We start from the raw sequence: 24553 nt of genomic DNA, 5'->3' as shown, positions 1-24553 counted from the left end.
CTTTCAGCTGTTCGCATCCTCCCGTATTCTTGCAACAAGACATTAAATGTATGGGGAATGTCGTGCGTAGCAGAGTAAACGTTTACCATTGCTGCTGGGACTTCCCTCTTCACCTGACAGCCGTGCCAGGGCTGGGCAAAGCCCGTGTCCACCGGTACCGGAACCGGGAGATGCTCTGGGCTCGGGGCGGGAACCGGGGCCGGTGGGGGCGGTGCCGGGGGCGGTGCGGAGCTCCGCTCAGGGAACGCAGCGGCGGCGGCAGCGGGGGATGGAGGCGGCGGAGCTGCGGGAGCTGCGGGCGTTGGTGGAGCGGGCGGGCGGGCGGCGGGCGGTGCTGCTGGTGGCCGAGGTGGTGGCGGACGGCGCTCCGGCGGCGGCCACGTTGGCGTCGTTCGCCCGGGAGCTGCTGGGCGACGAGGCTCCTCCGGGGCAGGGGGTGGAGCCGGGATGCCCGTCCCGGTCCCGATGCCGGCGGCGGGAACTGGGGGCCCGGCTGCTGCTGGTGCTGTGCCGCGGAGGAACGGCGCGGGGCCGCGGGAGCCGTGCGCGGCTGCGGGAGGTGGTGCGGGACGTGCGGGGCCGTTTGCCTCGGGGGCCGCCGCCCGCCGTCGTCGGCGTTCTTCTGCCCGGTGGGGACGGGGAGGACGCGGCGGTGCTGGACGCGACGCTGCGGCGGCACTTCCCGGCGGCGGGCACCGTGCAGGCGGCGCGTTACAGCCCCGGGAGTCCCGCAGCGCTGCGGGAATGCCGCACCGCCGCCTGCCGAGCTCTGCGGGCCGCCCTGCAGCACCCCGCAGGTACCGAGGGTTTGGGGAAATCGGACGGGGGAGGGATGGAGGGTGGCACGAATGGGGCACGCATTGATCTCCCTGATCCGGCCCGCTGCCTCACTTCTGCAGGATTTGCCAGGGAGATCTGCCCCTCCCCAGGGACTTCCTGCTGTCCCCAGTGGGATCCGTTTCATGCAGTGGGATCTGAGCTTTCCCAATAGGCTCTGCCCCTTCCCCGTGGGTCTCCTTCTGGGGAGGATGGGCCATGGGTTGGGAAGCAGGGATGTGGCGGGCAACGGCTGTGGCGTGGTGCTTAGGATGCACATTCAGGTGCTGATGGATGGGCATTCTGGGGCTTGGGGTGCAGCCCTGGCCACAGAGGGCAGGCAGGTTCTGCAGGAGGAAGATGCTGGCATTGGTTTCACGCAAGTCAGAACAATAACAAGTGAGCACTTGGTTCTAAAACCACAAGCTGTTGGCAGCTAGGTGAGCAGCATAAGGATGGCAGGGTGAGAGCCTGAGGAACAGCATTTGATGCACAGAGAAGGGTGAGTGGTGTTTACCTGCAAGCACAGGATGCAGCCCCAAGAATCAGGTGCTTCTTCCCATTGGCTCAATCCAGAATCTTGGATCTGAGCCTTCAAGGGCTTTGAGACCACCAGGACCCATTGCATTTTCCTGCAAGAGTGTGAAGCTGCATTCTCACTGCCCTCACACTTTGTGCCAATGCATGCATGGTCTTCTTTCCAGCTTCCTTCCTGCAGCCTTTTGCTTTCCTCACATACTTCCTGCAAGAATTTCTTCTGGTAGTGTCCCCCAGTTCTGGGCACAGCAGCTGCAGGAGCAGGGAAGCATTCCTGAGTGCACACTTTTTTTTCCCCCCCTTTGTGATTTGCTGGCATTTGCCTCAGTGCATGAATCTTTGGGATTATCTGTGGATTTATCTTTCACGCTGGTGTGGGTGTGGGTGTGGAGTGCAGTGGAGAAAGAGGAGCAGAAAGCCAGAGCGGTGCTGTGCAGGCAGCCCACTGGCTTTACAAGCACTGTGGGTAGGAGGACTCAGCATTGCTCACCAGGACTCTGCTGGTGCTCTGAGTCATAGAAGCATCCCATGAACTGTATTGGTAATGAGGATGCTCCTCAGCTTCAGGGTTCAACCTGATGCAAGATCAGCTTCTTTCCATGCCCCTGTGAGCCGTGTGCTCCAAAATGCCTGTGTGACCCTTCTGTGCCCACCTGAGAGCTGGGGATCTCTCTGGCGGTGCCAGCCCATAGGACAGCATGAGCTTCTCTGGAGCCCAGGCTCCTTCATCCCATGGCTCTTCCCAAGGAGAATAAGATTTTTAGTGGAACGTGCAGGAGGAATGCGTGTGAGATGGGCCTGGGGTTTGGAGCAGCTTGCAAAGCAGGTTTGAGGAATGTTACCAAAAAACAACCCTTAGCTGGGGCTGAGTTTGTCATGTTTCCCTTCTGGCTTTTGCAAAGGATTTGTGCCAGGCTGCTCCCTGCTGCGTCCTCAAGGACTGCGATCAGGGGATGTGTTGGTGGCTGGAAGTCTGGGGCTGTCAGACAGCAGGAAATGCTGCTACTGTGAGCCCTTTGGTGTTGCAATAAGACGAAGGACACTGAAGTGGTTTATCATTTGCCACTGGGAGACAAGATCTCCTAGGAGGTGAAAGGCCAAGTGGCATTTAGATGGGGATGCTGAGCTGTTGCAGACTATAAAATAAGCTGCTGCAGTGTTTTGCTATAGCAGCATGAAAGTTTGCAATAACTTGCTGCTACCTCTGTTGTCCTTTAGATGAATTTCCAGGGCAATGGGGAGCTTTCAGGCCACTATGAGGGTTTGCAGGAGCTGTTCCATGCTTTCCCAGGGTGGTGGGTTTAGCTGTTGGAGTTGGTGTGGTGGGAGTTAGGCTGGTGGGAACTGGGGAAGCAGTGCCTCTGATGTTCTGAATGCTTCTGTGCTTTATCCAGAGGAGGGGAAAGAGAGGGAAAGGTGGAGGATGCCTGCCCTCCTGCAGTGCATCTCTTGGAGCCGGAGGAGCCAGAGAAAAGGCCACGTGTCAAAAGCTGCCAACAATGTCCATGAAGGTACACCCAGCTGCCTTGCACACATGCTGATTGCTGGAGGCTCCTCACTGGCTTCTTGGCTGTCCATATGCCCACACCTCTTGTTGGTGGCCTCCTGACACTGTTTCCTGCTCCAGATATCACTTCCTGGCCCAGGTTTGGCCAGAACCCGAAGACAGACAGTGTTCACCTAAATAAAAGCATGCTGGGCCCAGTGCCTGGGAGCACTGATGGGCAGTGACACAACTGTGCATCCACACAGTGAGTTGGAAGCATCACCCCAATCCTACATGCTGCGTTCTGCAGGAAGCGCATTCCTAAACCACTGACAAGAGTGGGAGGGCAGTCAGCTTCAGGCTCCAGTTCAAAGCAGGCAGTGAAGCCTCAGACCTGTGCAGCTCATTTGGAGGCTGCTGAAACCACAGGACTCTGTGGGGCCACTGCTCTTTTGCTGCATTTTAAGGGGATGTTGAGTTTGTAAAGCAAAAGGAGAATCCATTACAAAAAAAATCACCTGTGCTTAGGTGGTATCTACCATTCACTTCGTCTCCATGCTTTATGTCTGTAGCGCTTTAAGCTGCAGTTTACATGAGGAAGGGTTTCCCACTCCACTGTCCCCTGACCTCTCTCTGCTCTTTGCAGACAACTTGCAGGACCCCCAAGAGGTGGCTCTGACCAGTCTGTCTCCCAATGGAAACTATGAAGATGCTGCTGGAGGTGTGGGCACCTAAAGCTGTGGGCACCTGATGTGATCCCTGTCCCGGTTCTGCCTGGCTGGTGTGGAGCAGTAGAAGGAGCAGCTGTGCCCACTCACCCTCAGAGAGCCCACAGATTTCACCAAGGTCTTCTGTGGCTGCCAACAGCCTCTGAGCTCCATGACAAAGCCACCCCCTGCCTATGGGGCTGTGCTGGTGGACACTGGGCTTTGGATGAGCCCTTTAGGAGTGTATCCTCCATCCTGGGCAAGGTGACGTGGGGACTTCAGCTTCCATCTGCCCAAACAAAGGGAAATGAACAAAGCTCCCCACTGAGATTGCTAGAGATGGCCTCCCAGGCACATGGATTCTTCTGCCTTATTTTTCTGCTTTATTCTTTATTCTGAAGCTGCTGACTTCTCTTTGATCTGGGAAAAAAAAAAAAAAAAGACAATTAATGCAGTGGCATGGAGATTGCAATGGGACTAAGTATGAAGTCTTGTATCTACCAGCCAGTTGAAAAGCTTGGAAACATGTGAATAACATGAAGAAATACAGCTCTGGACAGCAAGTACAACACAAAAGATATTCCTGGCATTTGGAGCAGAGGGTGGTTCTGAGAGCAGGATGTGTCCGTCTGTCCCATCGTGGAGCTCGCAGACTGACTGACACATTGCCCATGCTGGAGGGAGGCAGACAGGACTGCGGTGTGCTTGGGGTGAGATGGGGTACGGCACAGGTCTGTCGTACCTGGGACATCTCCACAGCTGTGGTGGCAGCCACTTGATAGAAGTGTTTAAACATCACCTATTTAAGCAGTTCCAAAGGGCTGCCTGTGGCCTGTGGGGCAGCATGGAATCATAGAGTCACAGAACGGCTTGGTTTGGAATAGACATCAAAGTTCCAACCTCCTGCAGGGTTGCTTTATGGGTGATACGATGTAATGCTCAAATACCTCTTTAAACTTTTATTTTAATGCAACATAAAGCGGGTTTCATTTTATTTTTAGCACAAACAGCTGGGTTTTGTCTGTGCCTGGCTGTCCTCAGCTCCCCTCAGCTCAGGCAGAAGCTCCGGCCCGTCCTGCAGCCCCGCTCCATGCTGGATCGCAGCAGTGCTTCCTACAGTCATAGAACTGAGTTAAAAGTGTCCCTTAAGGGCCTTCTGGCCCAACTCCCTGCACTGAACAGGGACACCAACAGCTCCATCAGTGCTGAGCCCCGTCCAGCCTGACCTCAGCTGTCTGCAAGGACGGGGCGCCACCACCTCTGTGCAACCTGTGCCAGTGCCTTACTGTGAAAAACTACCTTCTGACAGTGCTGTTCTGCCCTTTGGGAGCAGGAGTGCTTTCCTGCAGGCCATGGAGCACGGCCCTGCATTAGCCCTGTGTTAGCCCAGCACTCTGACCTCCATCCTTTCCCCACGCCGAAGTGCTGCACTGCGTTCTGTGCACCTCGATGATTTCCTAATTGAAGGGCACTGTTATTCCAAGTGCTGGCTGTAATCAATAAACACACTCAATTTCTCAACTGGAACTTGTTTCTTTTTTTGTTTTGTTTTGTTTTGTTTGTATTTTCAGTTTGCCATACGGTTGTCCTTAAAATAAGGCGGTGCGTGGTTTAATTGAGCTAAACGCCACGTGCAGTGCTGGGTAACGCCGCTGCCACCACGCGCCTTCAACGTGCGTAAAGCGTACAGCCCGCCGCTACGGCCGGGCGGGAAGGGCTGCCCGACTTCCTCCTGATTCCCCACGGCTTTTCGAGCAGGCGATCGCCGCGGCCACCTTTGCCCGGCAGCTGAGAAGCCCTGCCGGAAGGGGGCCTCGGCGGCACTTCCGGGCCGGTTGGCGGCGGAGCGGCAGAGGCGCGGAGGGGATTCCAGCGGCAGCAGCGGTGCGGCTGAGCCGGAGCGGAGCGCAGCGGAGCGGGCGCCACCTCCCTCCGCGGGCCGGGCGGGCGGCACTATGATCACCTCGGCCGGTGAGGGAGCGGCGCAGGGCCGTGCAGTTCGCCGGGGTTTCGCTGAGTCAGGGCCGTGACTGGGCGCCGTCGCAGGCCGCGGGGCCGCCGGTCGGAGGACTCGGAGGGGCGGCCCGAAATGGGCCTTCACCTCTCCGGCCGGGTCACCCGTGGCCGCCGTCTCCGCGCGGCTCGGCGGCCACAACCGGCGATTTAAGCCTGAGCTATCCGGAGGCCTCTCGCTGCTCGCCTGTAGAATCGGGGCCGGCGCTCCGTTGGGGACGGGCGGGAGGCAGAGGCTGCGTGAGGAATGAGATGTCAAACGCTGCTTCTGGACCTGCGGAGAGCTTTTATGGTTTTTAAGAAAATAGGAGGAGTGTTTCTGAAAGTACTCAGGACAGAACTTGGAATGTGAATGGTTTTGGCTTTGGGAGGGAAACGTCGCAGAGCATGGCAGTCTGCAGGCAGTGCTCTGTTTGTCAGCTCTTGGTTTTATGTTTGAAGCCTTGTTGCAGTTGAGAAGAAGCAGGAGTTCATTTTGAAGGAGTTTTAAAAGAGGAGAAATAGTTTGTTGAAGATCAGTGAGATTGCCTTTACCTGGAGGTGTGGGAACATGTGGGTAAAAACAAACTGCTTATTTGGGGCAGAGTTGCTGTAACAGCATGGAGCCCTGTGCTGCTACCAGTTGCACCTGCGGGGCCCTTCAGTGTTCTTCCAGTTGCTGCTGGCAGATACAAGTATAAGTCTAAAATCTCTGACAATAGAAATTGCACATTTTACAGGTAAAGCGAGGAACTTTCTTTCTGTCAGAAAACTTTTCTTGTCATCGTACCTCAGCCATTAGAGCTCCAAATATAACTTGGTCCTATTGCTGCTCTTCATATTCAACACAGAGATCAGATCAGTCATCTTTTTGGCTTTTTGCTGACAGCTGCCTTATCTCAGCAGACTGGCCAGCTCCAGGCCTCCAGTCAGCCTTTCTGAGTCGTGGTTCCTAAGACCTTTTGTCATTGCTCAGCTCTGTACGCCCCAGCCTGCTCCTGTAGCAGGGTGCCTAGCAGTGGACACTGGTTGTGTGTGGGCACATCTGTGCCAAGCAGAGGGGAGGATTGCCTCCTGCGTCTGCCAGGAAATACTCTTCCACATCTCAGTGTGAAGTTTGGGTTCTGTGCCTCCTGGTGCAGCCATATGATATTGCTGGTAGTGTTTCAGCTGAGTTTGTTGTGCCACTGTGATTCCTTTCTATGTCATGTGTTTTAGATTTGATCTTTGCTCTCCCTTTGGAATGTTACACTCCCCTTGGATTCTTCCCTCCCTTCTCACAGTTTGTCAAAACCTTTTGAAAGCCCAGTTCTGCCTGTCAGCAGGCTTGCTGGCCTTTCTAGTTTGGTGTCTCCTGTAGGTTTAAAAAAGTTATCAATGTATGTGACATGGAAGATCAACATTAGTGAGTTGTGCTGGAACTCAGGCAGGTCCTTTGCCCATCCTTTCAGCTGCAGCCTTCTGGTCTGACAGTGAGCCATCTATGGCTGTTCTTCCATCCAAGCTCTTCAAAAAAGGATCGTCTTTTATGAGGAATGTACCTTTCCAATTATAAATTATGAGCTATTTTATTTTTAGTACGAACTTGGATCTGGTCTTGGAATGTTAATATGGAAGATTTTACCAGCATTCCAACATCAGCGTTCTTTCCTGTTCTTTTATTTTTGAGCTAAATGGCACATTCACATCTAAAGCAGTCCCAAACTGACTGTGATCTTGTTTTGCAGCTGGAATTATCTCTCTTCTGGATGAAGAAGAGCCACAGCTCAAGGTAAGCTCAAGGTGCTGCTTATTACATTTGGCAAAAAATAATGGCAAATGCATTGCTTTTGAGCTTAAAGTAAAAAATGCTTGGATCTCAGTAACTGTAATGCTTAGCCAGGGACAGGTGAGCTCCAGGTAATATCCAGCCTGAAAGCAAGGACTGAAAAAAAACAGATGGCAAACTTCTTTGTTTTGAATATGGATCAAACTGGGGCTTTGCTGAAGCCTCCGCTTATCTTAATCATAGTGGGACTTTGCTACTTAAATGTGTACCAGAGACTGCATTTTGACTATGTAAAATTCAAAGCTGAAGAGTTGTTAGCATAACTGCATGTATGTGAAATAATAATCACACTTAGAGATTTCTCTTGAAAGAAAGTTGCATTAGTAATAAGAGAAGATAACAGCAGCAGGAGCTCTGCAGCCCTCAGAGTTCTGAATCCACTGGACGACACCAAACACCCAAAGTGATGATGGTTTGGTGATGCTCTCTGATTTTCTGAGCACAAGGACAGATCTCCTTTTAGGAAGGAGGGATGCATCTTGTAATGTAGGCAATCCCCTGCAGGTTTTGCTTCAAAACAGACATAAATGGTGATAGATTTGAATTAGCCCTGCTTTGCTCTGAGCTGGCTGCAAGTGGGCTGTTTACAGCCTGTATATCATTCATCTGGGAAAGCATAGTGTCCAAGTTAATTAAAAGTGTTGGCTGGTGTAGACCGTGGGTTGGAGTTCTTTGTGCTATCTTAAGGTTGTTCCAGACCCTTTGAAAACTTTGCATTTTGAGGAATTTGAGCTTTCATCTGTTTTAGCCAACCAGACCTCACAGAAAGACCATGGGAAGGAGCATCAGGCTCCCCTGCCTCTGCTCGTAAATGAAGCAGCCGTTTTTTTTTTTGCACAAGTGTTGCAAAGATTAGAGAGCCTTTGTGGAACTTTATTAAAGTAGAGCTTGTTGTTTAGGTGGATCAATTCTTGTCATGTTAGTGCTGGATCACACATAATTTTTTGCCGAGGGAAGGTACTAAATGCATTCTTTATGTAACATAACTTTGCATTATTATTATCTCTAGGAATTTGCTCTTCACAAGCTGAATGCTGTTGTCAATGACTTCTGGGCAGAAATCTCCGAGTCAGTGGACAAAATGTAAGAAAAAGCACCCATTACTGCAGGGTGTGCTGCTTTAAGAGAAAATATACACTAAGTGCATGTCATTCTCCTTGCCTGATACTGGCTATGGGATCTAGCCTCATGCTTCCTGGAAAGCATTAATTTTGAAGGAATGTGGTGTTGAAACTGTCGTCCCAAAGACGAAAGTTCAGCCAGTCTGACGTGTGGCCTTTAAGAGAACCGAGCACAAAGATGAAGCTCTTCTCTCTCCTCTTTTTAGTGAAGTTCTCTATGAAGATGAGGGCTTCCGGAGTCGGCAGTTTGCTGCTTTGGTTGCTTCCAAAGTGTTTTACCACCTGGGAGCTTTTGAGGAATCTCTGAACTATGCCCTGGGAGCCGGTGACCTCTTCAACGTCAACGACAACTCGGAATATGTGGAAACGATCATTGGTAAACAGCTGCTGCTGCCAAAGAAAACGCAGGCATTTGTGTTATCAGAACTGTCCTGTTTAGAGATTTCCCTTGCTTTAGCTGTTTTTCCCCACATTCCACTCCTTGTATTGGAATTGTTGCTGCTGCTACTTCTACTCAGTTTATTTTTGCCTTGTTTTCCCGTCCACTTTAAGATCCCATAACAGAACTGATGTAGAACTTACGGCAGTCTTTTCCTGTTCTTAACTGTTGTTCCACTGCAAGTTCCTAACAGCAAAATTACTTTGTGTATTTTTCCTTCTCTCATTTGTTTTTCTCGTGTTGTCAATGTCAGCATAACTTTGGGAGTAATCATCTAATAAAAACAGCTGCTCACCAGGGGCTGCCATTTTTTAAATTCTCTTTTAAACAAAGCAGCAAGCCAGATGTTGAGCCTTTGTGTAGGTTGAATGGTTTTTTTCTGAAGTATCATCCGCTGGCATGGGTTGCTGGTCAGAGGATACAGTGGACATGGGCTGGCTTTCAGTCTCCCCAGCTAATGCCTGTGGTGGATTAGGAAAGTCTCCTATTGCTGCTTCTATATTTGTTTAAAATATCCTGTTCTTGAACCAAGATAATGACTTTGGTTCCGTTTTAAATGCATCTTCTTGGTTTTGCTGTTGCAGTCAGTTTGCTGGATGAGATTATAAATATTTTTCCACTGCTGTCTGTACCTTTGACTGCACAAGTAGCTCATGTGCCTCATCTGTGCAGTTGTGTTTTGCTGGCAGAATGCTTTCATACACAGTCTGGTCTCTTTCCTCAGGAAGGTGTAGTGAGCCCCGGGTTGCCACAGAGTTTCAGAATAAATTGATACACTGGCTATGATTTAATTTTGAGTAGAAGATTTGGGCAACTGTTTAAAAATGGGATAACTGCTGAGAGCTGGAAGTGTCAGATAGCTCTGTAGAGGTTGTCATCTACTGAATTTACTAACTTCAGTGTCAGTAGTATGGAGATGCATTTTGACACGATAGTGTCAGTGTTGTTGGTCTTGCTGTTATGCATAGGATGGCTTCTGAACGTCTTCTGTGATCAGGGGGCTGGAGCACCTCCCCTATCAGGACAGGCTGAGGGAGTTGGGCTTGTTCAGCCTGGAGAAGAGAAGGCTGTGGGGTGACCTCATTGCAGCCTATCAATACCTGAAGGGAACCTACACCCAGGAGGGGAGTAAACTCTTCAAAAGGGCTGACAACAGCAGGACTAGGGGAAATGGATCCAAGTTGAAGGAGGGAAGATTTAGGTTGGATGTTAGGGGGAAGTTCTTTACTAGGAGAGTGGTTAGGCCCTGGAACGGGCTGCCCAGGGAGGCTGTGGATGCCCCGTCCTTGGACGTGTTTAAGGCCAGGTTGGACGGGGTCCTGGGCAACCTGATCTGAATGTGTATGTTTGGTGGCCCTGCTAGGCAGGGGGGTTGGAACTACATGATCCTTGAGGGCCCTTCCAACCCGGGTGATTCTGTGATTCTGTGATCTGTGATTCTGTGATAACTGCTTATTTTTTCCACACTGATCTCTGTCTGTTTTCCAACCTATGTGGAAACTGTAAACCTGTAGGAAGCTGACATCTTTTCCTCTGTGTTTAATATCATTCCAGCAAAATGTATCGACCACTATACCAAGCAGTGTGTGGAGAATGCAGAGCTGCCAGAAGGAGAAAAGAAACCTGTTGATGAAAGGCTAGAAGGCATAGTGAACAAAATGTTCCAGCGGTGCTTGGATGACCACAAGTACAAGCAGGCGATTGGCATTGCTCTGGAGACACGCAGGCTGGACATCTTTGAGAAAACCATCCTTGAATCGGTACAAGCTTGTTCTGAAAAACCAAACTGTGAGGTTTTGTGTGCACAGGTTTTGCTCTGCAGTTTTAAAATGGAAAGGAGGTAGATTTGTCCTAATTTCTAGATCCCGTTTTGACAGCTCAAACCCAAACTTTGTGTCTCTGAATTTCTTTTCAGAACGACGTTCCTGGGATGCTGGCCTACAGCTTGAAGCTCTGTATGTCTTTGATGCAGAACAAACAGTTTCGTAATAAAGTCTTGAGAGTTCTAGTTAAAATCTACATGAATCTGGAGAAGCCAGACTTCATCAACGTGTGCCAGGTAAACTTCTCAGGGCGCTGTTTAAAGATGTCTCAAAAGTTGTTATTCTTATAGGTGTCCAATCAAGTACCTCTAGCAATGTTTCATTTCTAACCAATGAAATGTCTTTTCCCAATTGCATGATTCAAATTTATATCATAATGAATGTGAGGAAAGAGATGCAGATACTCTACAGGTGGTCAACAGAGAAGGGATAATGTTCAAAGGCAGTTTGGGGACACAAACAACTGATTATTTCAAGCTTCTGTAGGGAGCAGCAGATAGCAGTTCTGCTGTTTGGAATTCTGTTTATTCCTCCAAGGAAAAATTACAGTGATTTGGGTTTGTTTTTTTTCTGTTTTTTTTTGTTTGTTTGTTTGTTTTTGTTTTTTTTTTTTTTTTTTGCAAGCTGTTGTCTGCATGTATTTAGACAACCAAATATGAGGTTCCTCAGATTATTGAGCACTCAGCTGTATTGGTATGTCATCTACACGTGACTTAGGAGTGCTAAGACAACTCTCCAAAATGACAGATATTTCTTTCATGTGCTTTGGAGTTTTTTTTGTCAACCTCCAGAGATAAAGCTGCATAAATAGGAAGGGCTGAATCGTGTGTCTTGAGTTTATAATACTTGGTCTCATTTTTTAAACTAACCTGTGAAAACTCTGTGGATTCTTATTGCCTGCTTACTCTGAAGAGATATTCCATGGAAGCAGCATATAAGGCAATGAGAAAATGGCACATGGCCTCACTGGTATTTCTTTTTCGTTCTGAGATATATAAACTCTGATTTTTCTCTTTTCTGTTTCCCTTCCTCACCCTCAGTGCCTGATATTCTTGGATGACCCACAGGCTGTAAGCGACATCTTGGAAAAACTAGTGAAGGAAGATAACCTTCTCATGGCTTATCAAATTTGCTTTGACCTGTATGAAAGTGCTAGCCAGCAGTTCTTGTCTTCTGTGATCCAAAATCTTCGCACTGTTGGAACTCCTATTGCCTCCGTGCCAGGATCCACCAACACCGGCACTGTCCCTGGCTCAGAGAAAGACAGGTGGGGCTTGAGAAGAGGCACACTTGTTCAGTTACAGTTCTGCTCTGCTGGAGCTTCCTGTGTGCGTGGCTCTGCATTACAAGTTATTGAGTTACTCTATGTAAGCTTGGGTAACAGACAAAGCATGGTATTTGCTCAGGGTGAAATTGTATGTTACCACTGGATGAGTTCACTGTTTGCAAAAAATCTTTGCAGTTTAGGGAAGCAGGGTGCATTTGTGTGCTTCGTGTAGCTCAGCTAATGAGCAGTAGTGCATTAATGCTCTGATGCTTTGTGCTCTTGGGAGAAACTGGTGGAGTTAAAGGGCAACTGTGAGCAAAAGGCACATGGCAGTCACACACAGCTTTGGCTTCCCACACTTGCAAGCTTGGAGGTGATACTGTAGTGTTATATGTCCTTTTGTATTTTCAGCAAAAGGAGCTAGCTCAAATATAGTCTGAGTTTTGTTCAAGTCCTAAACTTAAAACTTGTTCAGTGCTCAGCATCAATGGCTGTTAACTGTGAAAAGCCCCTGGTAATTAAAAAATGCCTGAAATTGGCACTAGCAATCCCTCAATGTCTTTTTATTTTACTTTTTGACTACTTGAAAGTAATCGACCTACATGATTTTGTTTTAAACCTGTTTGTAGAGAGTCAGCTCTCCAGCCTAAGGCTGCTGCCCGGCAAGGATGCAGTGTGGAAGAAGTTTGTGTTCCAGCTGCTCTTTTGTCTCCAGAGCTGTCATGGCTGTACATAGCCTGATTCCCCTACCATCTTTGACAGTGTGTGATGGAAAACGCTGCCTAAGTCAAGGCTGGCTGAGTGTAAGGGTTTATGCAGCTGTGAGGAACTGGTTCTAACTGAACCAATAATATGGACATAGAGAAGTTATTCTTTCTTCTTCCCTATTAAAGTAAAAGCCAAGGCACAAAATAATATATAAGTCAGCCTGTGAAGCATGAGGAGAGGGTGCTAACAACAGCTGAATACCTCATTTACGTGTCAACACTGGCATTTATGCTAATAGTGACGAGCTCAGGGCTTTTGGGTGGGGATATAATGACCCTGGCTAGATGTTGACCCTATTTTCTCACTTGTTTCTGCCTGTTCATTCACTACAAGCAGCTCTATTTTTGTCTCCCTAATGAAGTTAAAGGGTGGGAATTTCCAGGCCCTTGTCTTCTAGTGCTCTGACAGCTGAACTTAGAGGAATTTGCTTTTCAGCAGTGACCTCCAGGTATTCACTCCTTGTCTATCAAAGTCATGGTATTTCCAGTTGTCATCTCTAAATCCTGACCTACTATATTGGGGTAGTGTTTAGCTGTTATTACAATGCTTGGCTGGTTTCAAGTGCTGAACTGGGTTGCATTTTTGAATTTTTATCTTTATTTAGTGATGCTATGGAAGCAGAAGAGAAACCAGGAAGCACCTGTGTGGGGAAACCTGCAGAAATTGTGAGTGCCACTTCCAGGAATGTGCCTTGCTTAATTGTTCTTGTGTGTTGGAATCTGTGGGGTTGTTGGATTGGTTTGGCTGATACAAAATGGAATTTCACTTCTGTCTTGTCCGGAGTCCAGCTGACAGACAAGCAGTCTCTGAGGACCTGATCTGCCAGTCTAAAAGTCCAGCATTTTAGATACTGAAAGCTGGAGGAATTTTCAGAAGGAATTACTGGATCCAAAAAAAGGAACACAAGTAGAAAGATTTGGCTTATATCTTTGCTTTTTGTTGAAATAATGAACTCCTGGAGAAAAGGGCCTGAAATTTGACTCCTGCTGAGAGCCTTTCCTGATGAATTAGCTAATTCACCAGCTGGATGTTTTATTCTTGTGAAATCCAGGTGAACCTTAGGTGCTTAATTAATTTGGTGTTTTTTTCCTCTTTTGAAATTTTTTCATTTTCTGAAATCCAGCTGCAGTTTTGGCTGGACAGGACTGATGTTCTGCAGGAATGGGAGAAGGGGGTGCTAATAAAAACATCAAGTTTCTTTTCTATAAGTGAAGATTCTTCTGTCTGGCATGGTGGCATCTTCCTTTTGTTTTCCTTTCCTAAGTATCAGAGAAAGCAAGTTCATTTCTAGCATGAACACACAGTTACATTTCAGCATTTCATTCTTAGCTAATGCAATTCTGACAGTTCTGTTGCTTGAAAGGAAACTATCTGGGGAAAAAAAGAAAGCCCAAAGCAAAATGTTTTTTTTTCTTTTTGTTTTCCCTGTGGTGCAGGTTTGCAGATTAGATTTGGAAATTTGTGAGAGATTCTTGCTGGTCGGTTAAAAAGAACAACATTTTACTTCACTAAGTGCAAGCAGAAGTGCTTTCTTGGAATTATATTCTGGAGTGAATTTTCTTGCTGCATCTGAGGAACCTGTGCTTTTGTGCACTATAGGTGTCTCAAATCAATTTCTGCTGAGCTGGCATTGCTGCCTGTGCCAAGGGATAAGTGCACAAAAATGGTTTCTGTGGCCAGAAATTCTTGAGCTTAATCTTCCACAGTTCAGAATGATAACTACAAAGGAATAATTGAGAGGATTAGTTTAAGGGCTGAGCTACTTAGCTTTTGCTGTTCTCTGACCAGCTAGTAGGGCCAGAGAGTAGCAGTGTCCTTTTCATGGCTCTCAAAAGGTACTTCACGTGGGACTTAAATTGTGGAAGCTGTTCCACAGTGGGGAAGAAAGAGGCATTCTCAAAGGGTTCTGGAAGATGAATGTATTAGGAACCCTAGTTGCACTAGCTTCTGTTCTAAACAAAATCTTTAGCTCAAAAGAAGGTCAGTAGGATGATGTAAAGTGTTGTGGTTTTGTGGTCCTCTTTAATAAAACTTCCATGGAAATGCAGGTTCATATCTATAACAGTGGTTGCCTCTTGCAGGAGACTCATCTTATCTGTAAGACCAAACATAACAGCTTGCAGAAAGTCAGATGCCACTGATATCTCTCACTTTCAATTAAAGCATTTTCTTTCATAGATTTTCTTCTCCCACCTGCACTCTTGTGCACAAAGGAGTTGGGTTATCTGAGATTTGGTGTTGTCCTTTTAGCAATGTCCCTTTAGTCCCACAGCGAGTCAGATTTTGGAATATGGTGTTGGGAATGTAGCAGAGAGGGCTTTCATGAACTGTCTTGTCTCTTTCCATTTGTTTATGAAGAACCCAGAACCCAAGGACCAGATCTCAAAAATGATTAAAATTTTAAGTGGAGAAATGGCTATTGAGTTACATCTGCAGTTTTTAATACGAAACAACAACACAGACCTCATGATCCTCAAAAACACAAAGGTAAGAGGCTTTGTTTGGATTTGTCTGATTCATTCTGTTATTTGCAAAATAACAGCAACGCCATCAATGCAAAATCTTACTGTCTTAGCATGACTGACCTCCTCTCTTTTGAAGACCCAAATCTGTTTTGTTTGGAATACATTGACATTTAAAACTAGAACTTGTGAGGCCAGGGAAGAGCTGATAGCACCTGAAAAGGGCTGTGTAATCAAATTGTTTCAAATTCAGCTGCTGTGACCTAATGATGACAGGCTGTTGTTAGTGTGTTGCTTCATTCTGATAATTGGTGAGAGACACTGGTCCCTTTTTCCCTGCTTTCTTTTTGTTTTTTGGGAGTGAGATAGACCAACTCACCCTCCAGCTGATCCTGTGGAAGCATGTGCTACTAGCTGGGGAGAGAGGGAGTCAGCAAGGACTATGAATTACAATATTTTGGTGTCTTGGTTGGGTTGGTTTGTAAGACCATGCTTTTAGCTTGACTAAATAAATCCTTGTGTGCTCAGAGATAATTCTACATTGAAGATAGAACTGATAAAAACACTTGAAAACATCAGCTGTGTGCACTTGGCCATGCTTGCTTTGGGACACCAGAAGTGGAGTGCTTCAGTTAAGCAGCAGTCGAGGCAATTGTACCTCTGACAAACTCCTAGAAAGGGTAGATTTGCACTGGAAAGATGGGTTGGGGATGTATGAGAATGTATTAACAGTTTATGATCTATTAACTCTGATTAAAGGGAAATTGCTGGTTAAATTGAGCCTAATTACAACCCCTATTTCTAGTGTACAGGCAAGTATGAAGTGACTGGGGGGCATGTCTTCTGTTGGCTGCTGATACTGTGATTGGTTTTGTTCTTTAGGATGCAGTGCGGAATTCCGTGTGTCACACAGCAACTGTTATAGCAAACTCCTTCATGCACTGTGGTACAACCAGTGACCAGTTCCTGAGGTAAAGCTGTGGCAAGGAAAAGCATTGTCATTTAGGGGTGGTTTGAACAACACTGTTGCCCTTCTTCACCTGATAGCTCCCAAAGAGTGGTTGCAAAGCTCTGGGCTTAGAATAAGAAAAGATCTGAAAGCTAATGTGGGGGAAGAAGGAAGGAATGAGAATTTATTACCTTTTTTTTCTGTCCTCACACATTGGCTTTAGTTGAACAGTAACTGTGTGAGCAGCACGGAGGCTGGAGATCTGGAATTTATGTTTGCTCTGTTTGGAGAGAAGTTGGAAATTTTCTGAGCTGGTGATTTATAAGATATATCTTATTTGGTAGAGACTGGTGGGTTCCTCTGGTAAGAGAAATGTCAGGACTGACCTTACCCAGGAATTGAGGAAAGCCCCAGAAACTCTGAGCAAGCTTTTCCCACAGAACTAATAGACTGCATATTGATCGGTTGTTCTCCATCCTTCATTGAAATCACTGGTATCTACAAGTTGGACCTTGTATTATATTAGCCAAGAATTAGAAATATTAGCCAAGAATCAGGGCTGATGAAGGGGGGAGAGGTGCAAAGTGCAATTATGATTGGCTTGTTTTCTGGAGCTACTTTCTCTTATGAAAGCAATGCTTGGTGCTGTGGGACATTGTTTGCATTCTGAGGAATGGACTGTGTGTAAAACTTTGTCTAACCTGTCTCTTTTTGTCTTGCAGAGATAATTTGGAGTGGCTGGCCAGGGCCACTAATTGGGCTAAGTTTACTGCTACTGCCAGCTTGGGTGTTATACACAAGGTAGTGATGCATTCATTCATTCCCCTCTGTTCAGTAGGAGTGATTTACTTGTGAACTCTGAAAACATTGAAGTTGGGAATCAGAGTGATGTCTGTAATTGTGTGTACAGCTTAACTGATGCAGCCTAGTTAAGCCCTTTGCTTGGTGCCTGGAACATCTGTCAGGGATGCTGGGTGGGCAGATTTATATACCTGTGTCACTTACAAAGCTGTTTTGAAAAAAGTCTTTGCAATGGTTTTATGTGCCTTGATCCTCACTGAAGTGCTTTAGTGAATGAGTCAGTGTAGCTTCTAGCTAAGATTTGTCCTGATTTGGATGAGTGATCAAGTGGTTGTGGATTCTTGTACTGGGGCGAATAAAATCGCAGTGCAGAAGGATTCTTTGCATTCAATGGCTGATATTTTTTCTTTTTTTTTTTCTGGTAGAGAAAGTAATGACTTGTTTAATTATTGCAAAGTGTTTGCATCCACTGTTTTCACCTTTTGCTTCTTTCCCTTGTTTTCCCATGATGCTGGACACTGGACATGCAGGGACATGAGAAAGAAGCACTCCAGCTAATGGCAACATACCTACCCAAGGACACCTCTCCCGGCTCAGCCTACCAGGAGGGTGGAGGCCTCTATGCCTTGGGTCTCATTCATGCTAACCACGGCGGTGACATCATCGACTACTTGCTGAACCAGCTGAAGAATGCCAGTAATGATGTATGTATTCAGTAATGAACCTTGGCTTTGTTGGGAATATCTAGAAGGGTGCCAGCTGGTTTAAAAGTGGGAGAGTTAGAACTAAGAATGTGATGGTGGTGACCTTCTGTGGGTTTTAGTAACCTGTTGCTTACAGTTTAGGTTAGATTTTTAGGAAGTTCTTATGTGTATGACAGTGAATCTTTCTTCATTTCTCTTAGCACTTAGTTATTTACTTTGTTCTGTTACTAGACCTGCGCTATTCAAGCTTTGTTTATGGCCTAGTTGTCAAATGAGTAAGACGTGAAACCCTGTAGGTTTATTGCTTCTTACACACAAAAAGTGCTTTATTTCAACACTTAATGTTTGTAGATGAAAAGTCTTCTTTTAAGTTGGAATCAATTAATGTTTTTCTTAGCATGTTCCCGCATTCTCTTCTGAGAAATTGACAGCATCTTTAAAAATTCTGTAAATGAATCCCACTCATCTTACTGTAAATACAGTGCCTTTCCTGTGTCTTTTGCAGAACAGAGGAAAGCAGTTCAAGTGGGTACTGATTTACCTTTCAATTTAAATTCTATTATTAGGTGGCAATTTTTATGCATGGTACAACTTTATGATACTGCCTAAGTCACTCAGTGGGAGGAAAAGAGCTTAGAGGTACTAAAAGGCCTCATGTGGAAGGCTTCTAATACTCATTTATTGGCTTTGAAATACCGTTTTTAATTTAGCTTCTTCTGTAAACAGTTATTGCCTTAGGAGGTGAAAGTGACTTTTTGAATGGGTCAGGAGATCACTGAGTGTTCTTGGGCTAAAAGTTCGCAGGTTTATATTGATGGAAAGATGTCTATTTCAGCTGTAACCACATTGTTACTGTTTTATGATGACTCAACTTGTATATGTTTCTCTGTAGATTGTCCGACACGGTGGCAGCTTGGGTTTGGGTCTGGCTGCCATGGGGACAGCACGTCAAGATGTGTATGATTTACTGAAAACAAATCTGTATCAGGATGATGCAGTGACAGGTAAACATTCAGCTTTCAGAGCAGATAACCACCTGAGGCCTTAGCACACATCTGCTTTCCTCCAGGTTTCCTGTTAGCAACGTGGACCACTTCTGGGTTGCCTTAGTTGCATTTTGTTAATGAACCTTTCGCTGGTCAGCATGGTTCTTGAGCCCTAATGGTCAGAGGTCCCATCCAGACTGCTCTGAGGCACTGTGCCAACCATTAGTAAGATATGGTAGCTCTTCAGAGCAGAGTAAGAGGTTGTTTATTCTTAACTTTGTCATATGATTATATGCATATACTGTAATCACCAGAGCCACTTGCCTTAATTTTAGCTGAGAAACAGGCTTAAAGAAGCTTTTGAGGGCTGGTGATCACAGGAAAATGATCTCAGCATCTGTTGGCCCAAGGAAGAGAAATTTGGACTCAAAGGGGAAGGTTATGTGACTATTGGGTTAGCGACTAGTGGGTTATTTTTGCAAGTACACAAGCTCATGAATACTGGGGTTGCTGGGCATGGCGACCTTAAAGTGATCTCTCTGTGTTATTCTCCAGATGTAATATTTGCTGCTTTTTAGAAATTGTGCTTAATTTTGCTCTTCTGTGCTGTGCAGGTGAGGCAGCTGGCCTGGCACTGGGACTGGTTATGTTGGGCTCTAAAAATGCTCAGGCCATTGAGGACATGGTTGGCTATGCACAGGAAACCCAACATGAGAAGATCTTGCGAGGTCTTGCTGTTGGAATTGCTCTGGTCATGTATGGCAGAATGGAAGAGGCAGATGCTCTCATCGAGAGTCTTTGCAGAGATAAGGTGAGCTTAACTGTGTCAGGTCACTTTGTTACACAGATAACCCTCCTGCCTTTTTCTGAAGTCTCAAGCTAAACTGGGCTGGTTGTTTTCTTCCCAGAAGTTCTTATGTAGGTTTGAAGTGTTTCATGTGTTGCTTCACCCTGATAAAAAATACAAGAACAGCAGTCTTGGTCTTATATTTCCTTACTCTGATATTTAGCTTTCATTTCAGTGAGCAGCAAGAAGCAGAAGAGGGTGTAATGGTTAAAACAGATAAGACTGACTGTAGGTAGGTCTGGGTAGCTTGACCTGTTCAAAAGCAGATAATGAATAAGAAGCAGAGTAACACATATGCCTGATACTCTTTAGCATCCCATATTGCAGCAGCTTTCTGTCCCAGTGAAATTGTTAGACAACATCCCTGCTTTAGCAATTATCCTATTACTCATCCACAAGAAACAGGAAGGCATTGAGGTTGTCTGCACGCAGCTTCCAAGTGTAAGAGTGAAACAGAGTTGTATTTGGAATTATGAGTCTCTAATTGGGTAGAGTTAAATATTGATGTTTTCTTTTCCAGGATCCAATTCTCCGTCGTTCTGGCATGTACACGGTTGCTATGGCGTACTGTGGTTCAGGAAACAACAAGGCTATCAGACGCCTGCTGCATGTGGCTGTAAGTACTGTGATCTTACTTTCTGATGAGAGAGTAAGCCTATCACTGACAGGCTTTGTGTCTGTAGTGTTGCTGTTCTGGATCCAATCAGGGAATGCCAAGTGATGAAAGCCTTCTTTAATAATATGAATGGAAATAGAAGGTTCTTCTGGCATTAGGATAAGTAGACTTTCAGCAAGGGAACCTCGTGTCACCAAAAAGGAATCTTGTAAAATCGGGACATGATTCTGAAAAATAGTTGTTAGTAAGTTTGCAGTAACAGCCTGCATAATGGTGGGCAGGGTGGAAAAACAAGCAAACAAAAAAGCAACTTAGTTTGTAAGACGTGGGGTCTTCCTTCTCTTTGGTGAGCTTGTAGTCACAGTACATAAACCAGAGTGAAGCTGTTTCATCTAGGATTTAGTGTGATTGTTAACTTCCTTTCTGTATACTTCCGTCTTCCCAATTAACTGGCGTGCCTGATAACTGCTCCAAAATGTTGCAGAGCCCTCAAGTGTTTTAATTAAATTCTGAATGTCTTGTTTAATGCTTTGCAGGTCAGTGATGTGAATGATGACGTGAGGCGTGCAGCTGTTGAATCTCTTGGTTTCATTCTGTTCAGGTACTGTATCTTCCTCTGTCACTTCCACAGCTTTTGACTTGGTGTCTGGCTTTTTTTTCCCCAGGAAATGTGTGCTGCACTGCTGCTAACATTAAGTAACTCAATTACGTGCTGAGTGGATGCTGGAAAGTAAAAAAACAAAACAAAAAAAAAAAACAAAACCCCAAACAAACAGAAAGAAAACACCTGAGAATAAAACCTCAATCAGAATTACAAGCGTTCTCAAACATTTGACAGACACATAATGAGCCTTTCTGTGGGTTTCCGGCCTTCTAGCTTCATCTAACTCTGTTCAAACAATTAAGCTGACAAACAGAATGAAAAATTAATATTGGCAAGATTGAGAGTTAATTAAAAATTAAATGTGCAACGCTTGTACCAGACCTCATAAAAGCAGTGCTACTCAGACAAATGTCTTGTTGCTAAAACATTCCTGAAGATGGTGACTGGTAAGATTAACCTGAAGAAGGATGTCAGAATAGTCTGTATTTTCTTTTTTTTCCTTTTTTTTTTTTTTTTTTTTTAAGCATCCACTGTTAAACCCTGACGGATTACTGGACTTACAAAATAATTCTTGTGCTTGCTTTGAGTGTCTAAGTGAAATCTGTGACTGTAGTGGTATTTTGAAGTAGTGCTCTGCAGTTCTCTAAGTAGGAAGATTGGTAGGTTTGGGGTTTTCAGGGTGTTTTTGTATATGTGTTTTTTTGGGGGAATGTGTTTATTGTCACTGTGGTTTTTTTAATCACTGGGGAAATTGGAAAGCTCCCCCAGAAACTCAGCTGTCTTCATCTGTTAATGCAGGAATTTGCACGGTCTGAGCTCTGAGCCAAGCAGTAGCCTTTCAGCATGTCTGAGAGGAGAAGGTGCATACCTGGGTCCAGGGCTGTAATTTTCAATGGATATTTTCTAAAATCTTTGTTCACATCCTCTGTGCGTTAGTGGCAGTCTGTAAATTCATCTTATAACAACAAGCCAGTGACAGCTGCTGAAAGCTGATATTCAGAAATATCAGAACTAATGCCACCAGTCAATTCATCTTTAACCAAGTTCTTACACAGAAGTTATTCTGCTCTGTTCTGATTTGTTTGAAGCGTGTTCTGATTGTGGTCAGCAGGCGTCAGCAGTCGTCTCTCAAGAGCTTCTGCTAAGTTGCTCTCCTGAGCACGGATCAGTCCTTGCTGCATAGCGAGCTTTGTCTCTCCTGAAGCCAAAGGACCTGTTAAACTGGCTTCTGCATCGGTGGACAGAAGGAAAAGTACACACTCAGGCCTTCCCTAGTGGCAGGCATCTTTATTCCAAACAGGTCACAATGGAGCACTTTTGATCTCTGATTGCAATATCATTTTTGTTCTCAACAGATGCAAAGCATAACTGGGTATAGATAGCTGCCTACCAAAGCAAGAAGCTGTCAGGGCTCTGATCCTACACCATATATCAGGTTTCTTGGAGCACTGCAGCCTATCTGCTTCTTCAGATTTTCTCTCTGAATGAATGAGGAAAGCAAGGACTTAAAAGTTGGTTAAAATCCAGCCAGATACATGAAAATCTGGAACCTCATCTTATTCACTCTCGATTCTGTTTGCAGATACAGCATTGTGTTAGCCCTAAGTCTGTGTAAGCTGCCTTAAGTTATGAATTTTAACTGATAGTTCTGGGTCTGTTCTCTTCAGTCAGCAATGAGGAAATGAATTACATTAACTTCTGAATCTTTAACCTGTTGTGCAATGATAGAGATCTTATTCTACCACTTTTTCTTTTTTTCCATGGAGGAATACAGTCCAAAACGTGCCTGAACAATAGGGAAGAACATTTTCTTGTAAAAGCAGTTCCAATATCCATGTTGCTCAATAAGAAAGGATTAAGATTTTAGCAGGTTATCATAGGCTTCTATAGACAAAAAGCTTATGTTAGACTGTTGTAATAATTAAGTCTTTTCATTTGCTAACTCTCATAAAGTGCATAATCAGTTGTTATGCTTTATGATGTGGTTCTGGAAGGTATTCCTTGGTTTGTCTAGCCTTGACCCCTGCAATCACATGCAGCAATGGAAGGGATTTTCTGCATCGAGGGACTCACGTATTGCCACTGCATCACTCTGTCATTATAAACCAAAAGCTGTGTTTCAGTGCCTGAAAGGAAATATTAACCATCTGTGTAGGGATCTGCAGGCTGATTTTGCATTATCTTTCTTGTGCACTGAAAACTGTTACTTGGTGCTAATGGTGTGTGCCATCCCATGTCAAAATTGCAGGCATGCAGAGGCACAAAGAACAAACGGGCTGATAAGTTTGTCAGAATTCATGACTAAAATGACATCTCTTTCTTAGGACTGTTGTTTGTTGGAGTCTAATTGGATTTACTTGTGCTAAATGCCATTAGTAGTGTGCCCCATACTGGTCAGCAATCTGAGAGTTGCTGGATGTATAGAGCTTGTGAAGGAAGTGTCTTGTGATGGGAGGTGAGCATCTGTGCAGTGCAGTGGGCTAGGCCCTGGCTTGGGTGAAACTCATCTAAGATAAAGGAACGTGGCTGAAGCTCCTGTGAGAAGAGGTCTCACTGAATTTTCTTTTATTTTTTTTCTGATTCCAGAAAGGGAATTGTGAATTTGGTATCAAAACAGGACAGCAAGCATGTTTAATGTGGTTTGTGTTTCTCTTAACGAATGCATGCTGTTGCTGTGGGATTGAGCCTGCTGGAGGTGTAAGTTCATCTGCACAGCAGCACTTAGGGAATGCACAGACTTGGGCTTCTCTTGGTGCCTTTGATAGGAGTAATAGCACCCAATAAAGGTGGAGCTGTGCAGTCAGAAGGTGGTAATTTCCTTGAAAGCACCACGGGTGAATGTGACAGTTCCTGACAGCTCGAGTCCACAAATCTGTGTCAGAAATACCCAGTTTATTTTCTCCTTTTGTTACAGCTGTCTGAATAAACATTCTTTTTGGATTTGAACTAGAAGTGTTATAAATGTCACACAGTTATTTTTAGGTAATAGAATATGTTTGCATAACAGCATTCTGTAAAGCTTTTTGCTGCTTGCTTACAATGTGAGTCTCCCTTGCCAGCGCATCGTACTGCCCCGTGTGCATGCAAGAGCACAGCTTGACTCCTAGGACTAGAGTGAATGGAGCAGTGCAGTAACAGAATAAAATGTGATAGAACATAATATAGTAAAATCTGACAACATTTAATGCAACAATATTTTGTCTCAACTTTAACATTTTAAGCTATGTATTTATTTATTTAGAATTTTGTGTGTGTCCTTTTCATTTACTGGAAAAGCCAACGAAAGAATGTGTGGCTACTTAATTCTTCAGAATTCATGTGTTGAGGTTTGGCTACCATTTTGGAAGGGATGTTCTAGTCTAGGTTATTTCTTTTTGCCTAGGAATTACAGTATTAAATTTTCTATCATGTTATGAAAGAAATAAAATCTACCCATTTTCAACATTCACCACTTAGCATGGATTAGCGCTTATCTGAATGACTGGCAGCATGTTGCAAAGCAGTAGCAACCATGAGAGAATAGATTTTTACAGCTAGCGAATAGAATTTGCTGGTCCATCAGCGTTTAGCTTGTTGTGAATTGAACATGTGTTTTCATCCTGTTGGGTTTCTATGCATGGAGAAATACTTCTTATGGTAGGAAGACTGGGCTTTTGGTTAGTCTGGAGTCCTTTTGAGGTTTATGACTCAGTTTAAGTATTGCTGCTGACTACGTTCAGTAGCTGGAATATGCTGAGAGTCTATTTCTGGTTATTGAAGTTGAACTGGCTTGACAAAATACGTCTTATTGTGGATTGTTT

At 45.3% G+C, this 24553-nt stretch overlaps 2 protein-coding genes across 2 annotated transcripts in view; both read left to right on the top strand.

Moving 5' to 3' along the window:
* Window positions 1-268: 268 nt before the first annotated feature.
* On the top strand, window positions 269-5073 carry CUNH2orf72 (chromosome unknown C2orf72 homolog). The gene is made up of 3 exons (XM_042878139.1): window positions 269-797; window positions 2748-2864; window positions 3486-5073. The coding sequence occupies exons 1-3, from the start codon at window positions 269-271 to the stop codon at window positions 3572-3574; spliced, it is 735 nt and encodes a 244-aa protein (XP_042734073.1). The 3' UTR covers window positions 3575-5073.
* A 351-nt stretch (window positions 5074-5424) lies between these two features.
* The window catches only part of PSMD1 (proteasome 26S subunit, non-ATPase 1), a 61790-nt gene continuing 42661 nt past the window's right edge, over window positions 5425-24553 (top strand). Inside the window, exons 1-16 of the mRNA XM_042878092.1 lie at window positions 5425-5517; window positions 7266-7309; window positions 8376-8449; window positions 8694-8863; window positions 10481-10686; window positions 10842-10985; window positions 11790-12016; window positions 13389-13449; window positions 15143-15271; window positions 16129-16217; window positions 16918-16996; window positions 17527-17700; window positions 18593-18704; window positions 19301-19497; window positions 20054-20149; window positions 20686-20750. Of these exons, the coding sequence (XP_042734026.1) occupies window positions 5502-5517; window positions 7266-7309; window positions 8376-8449; window positions 8694-8863; window positions 10481-10686; window positions 10842-10985; window positions 11790-12016; window positions 13389-13449; window positions 15143-15271; window positions 16129-16217; window positions 16918-16996; window positions 17527-17700; window positions 18593-18704; window positions 19301-19497; window positions 20054-20149; window positions 20686-20750 (1883 nt within the window). The 5' untranslated portion in view covers window positions 5425-5501. The remainder of the gene's footprint in view (window positions 5518-7265; window positions 7310-8375; window positions 8450-8693; window positions 8864-10480; window positions 10687-10841; window positions 10986-11789; window positions 12017-13388; window positions 13450-15142; window positions 15272-16128; window positions 16218-16917; window positions 16997-17526; window positions 17701-18592; window positions 18705-19300; window positions 19498-20053; window positions 20150-20685; window positions 20751-24553) is intronic.

The sequence above is a fragment of the Lagopus leucura genome, unplaced genomic scaffold (genome assembly GCF_019238085.1).
Source record: "Lagopus leucura isolate 7727_CA_CO unplaced genomic scaffold, USGS_WTPT01 Super-Scaffold_100021, whole genome shotgun sequence".
NCBI classification, from domain to species: Eukaryota; Metazoa; Chordata; class Aves; order Galliformes; family Phasianidae; genus Lagopus; species Lagopus leucura.
Note: the sequence above shows the minus strand (reverse complement) of the source record. Positions and strands in the feature narration are given on the sequence as shown.

Excerpts from the sequence above, each read along its gene's own strand:
- CUNH2orf72 (XM_042878139.1), top strand. The coding sequence starts at position 269 with ATGGAGGCGGCGGAGCTGCGGGAGCTGCGGGCGTTGGTGGAGCGGGCG. Across the intron at positions 798-2,747 it reads CGCCCTGCAGCACCCCGCAG|AGGAGGGGAAAGAGAGGGAA; the intron begins GTACCGAGGGTT and ends TGCTTTATCCAG. Across the intron at positions 2,865-3,485 it reads TGCCAACAATGTCCATGAAG|ACAACTTGCAGGACCCCCAA; the intron begins GTACACCCAGCT and ends TGCTCTTTGCAG.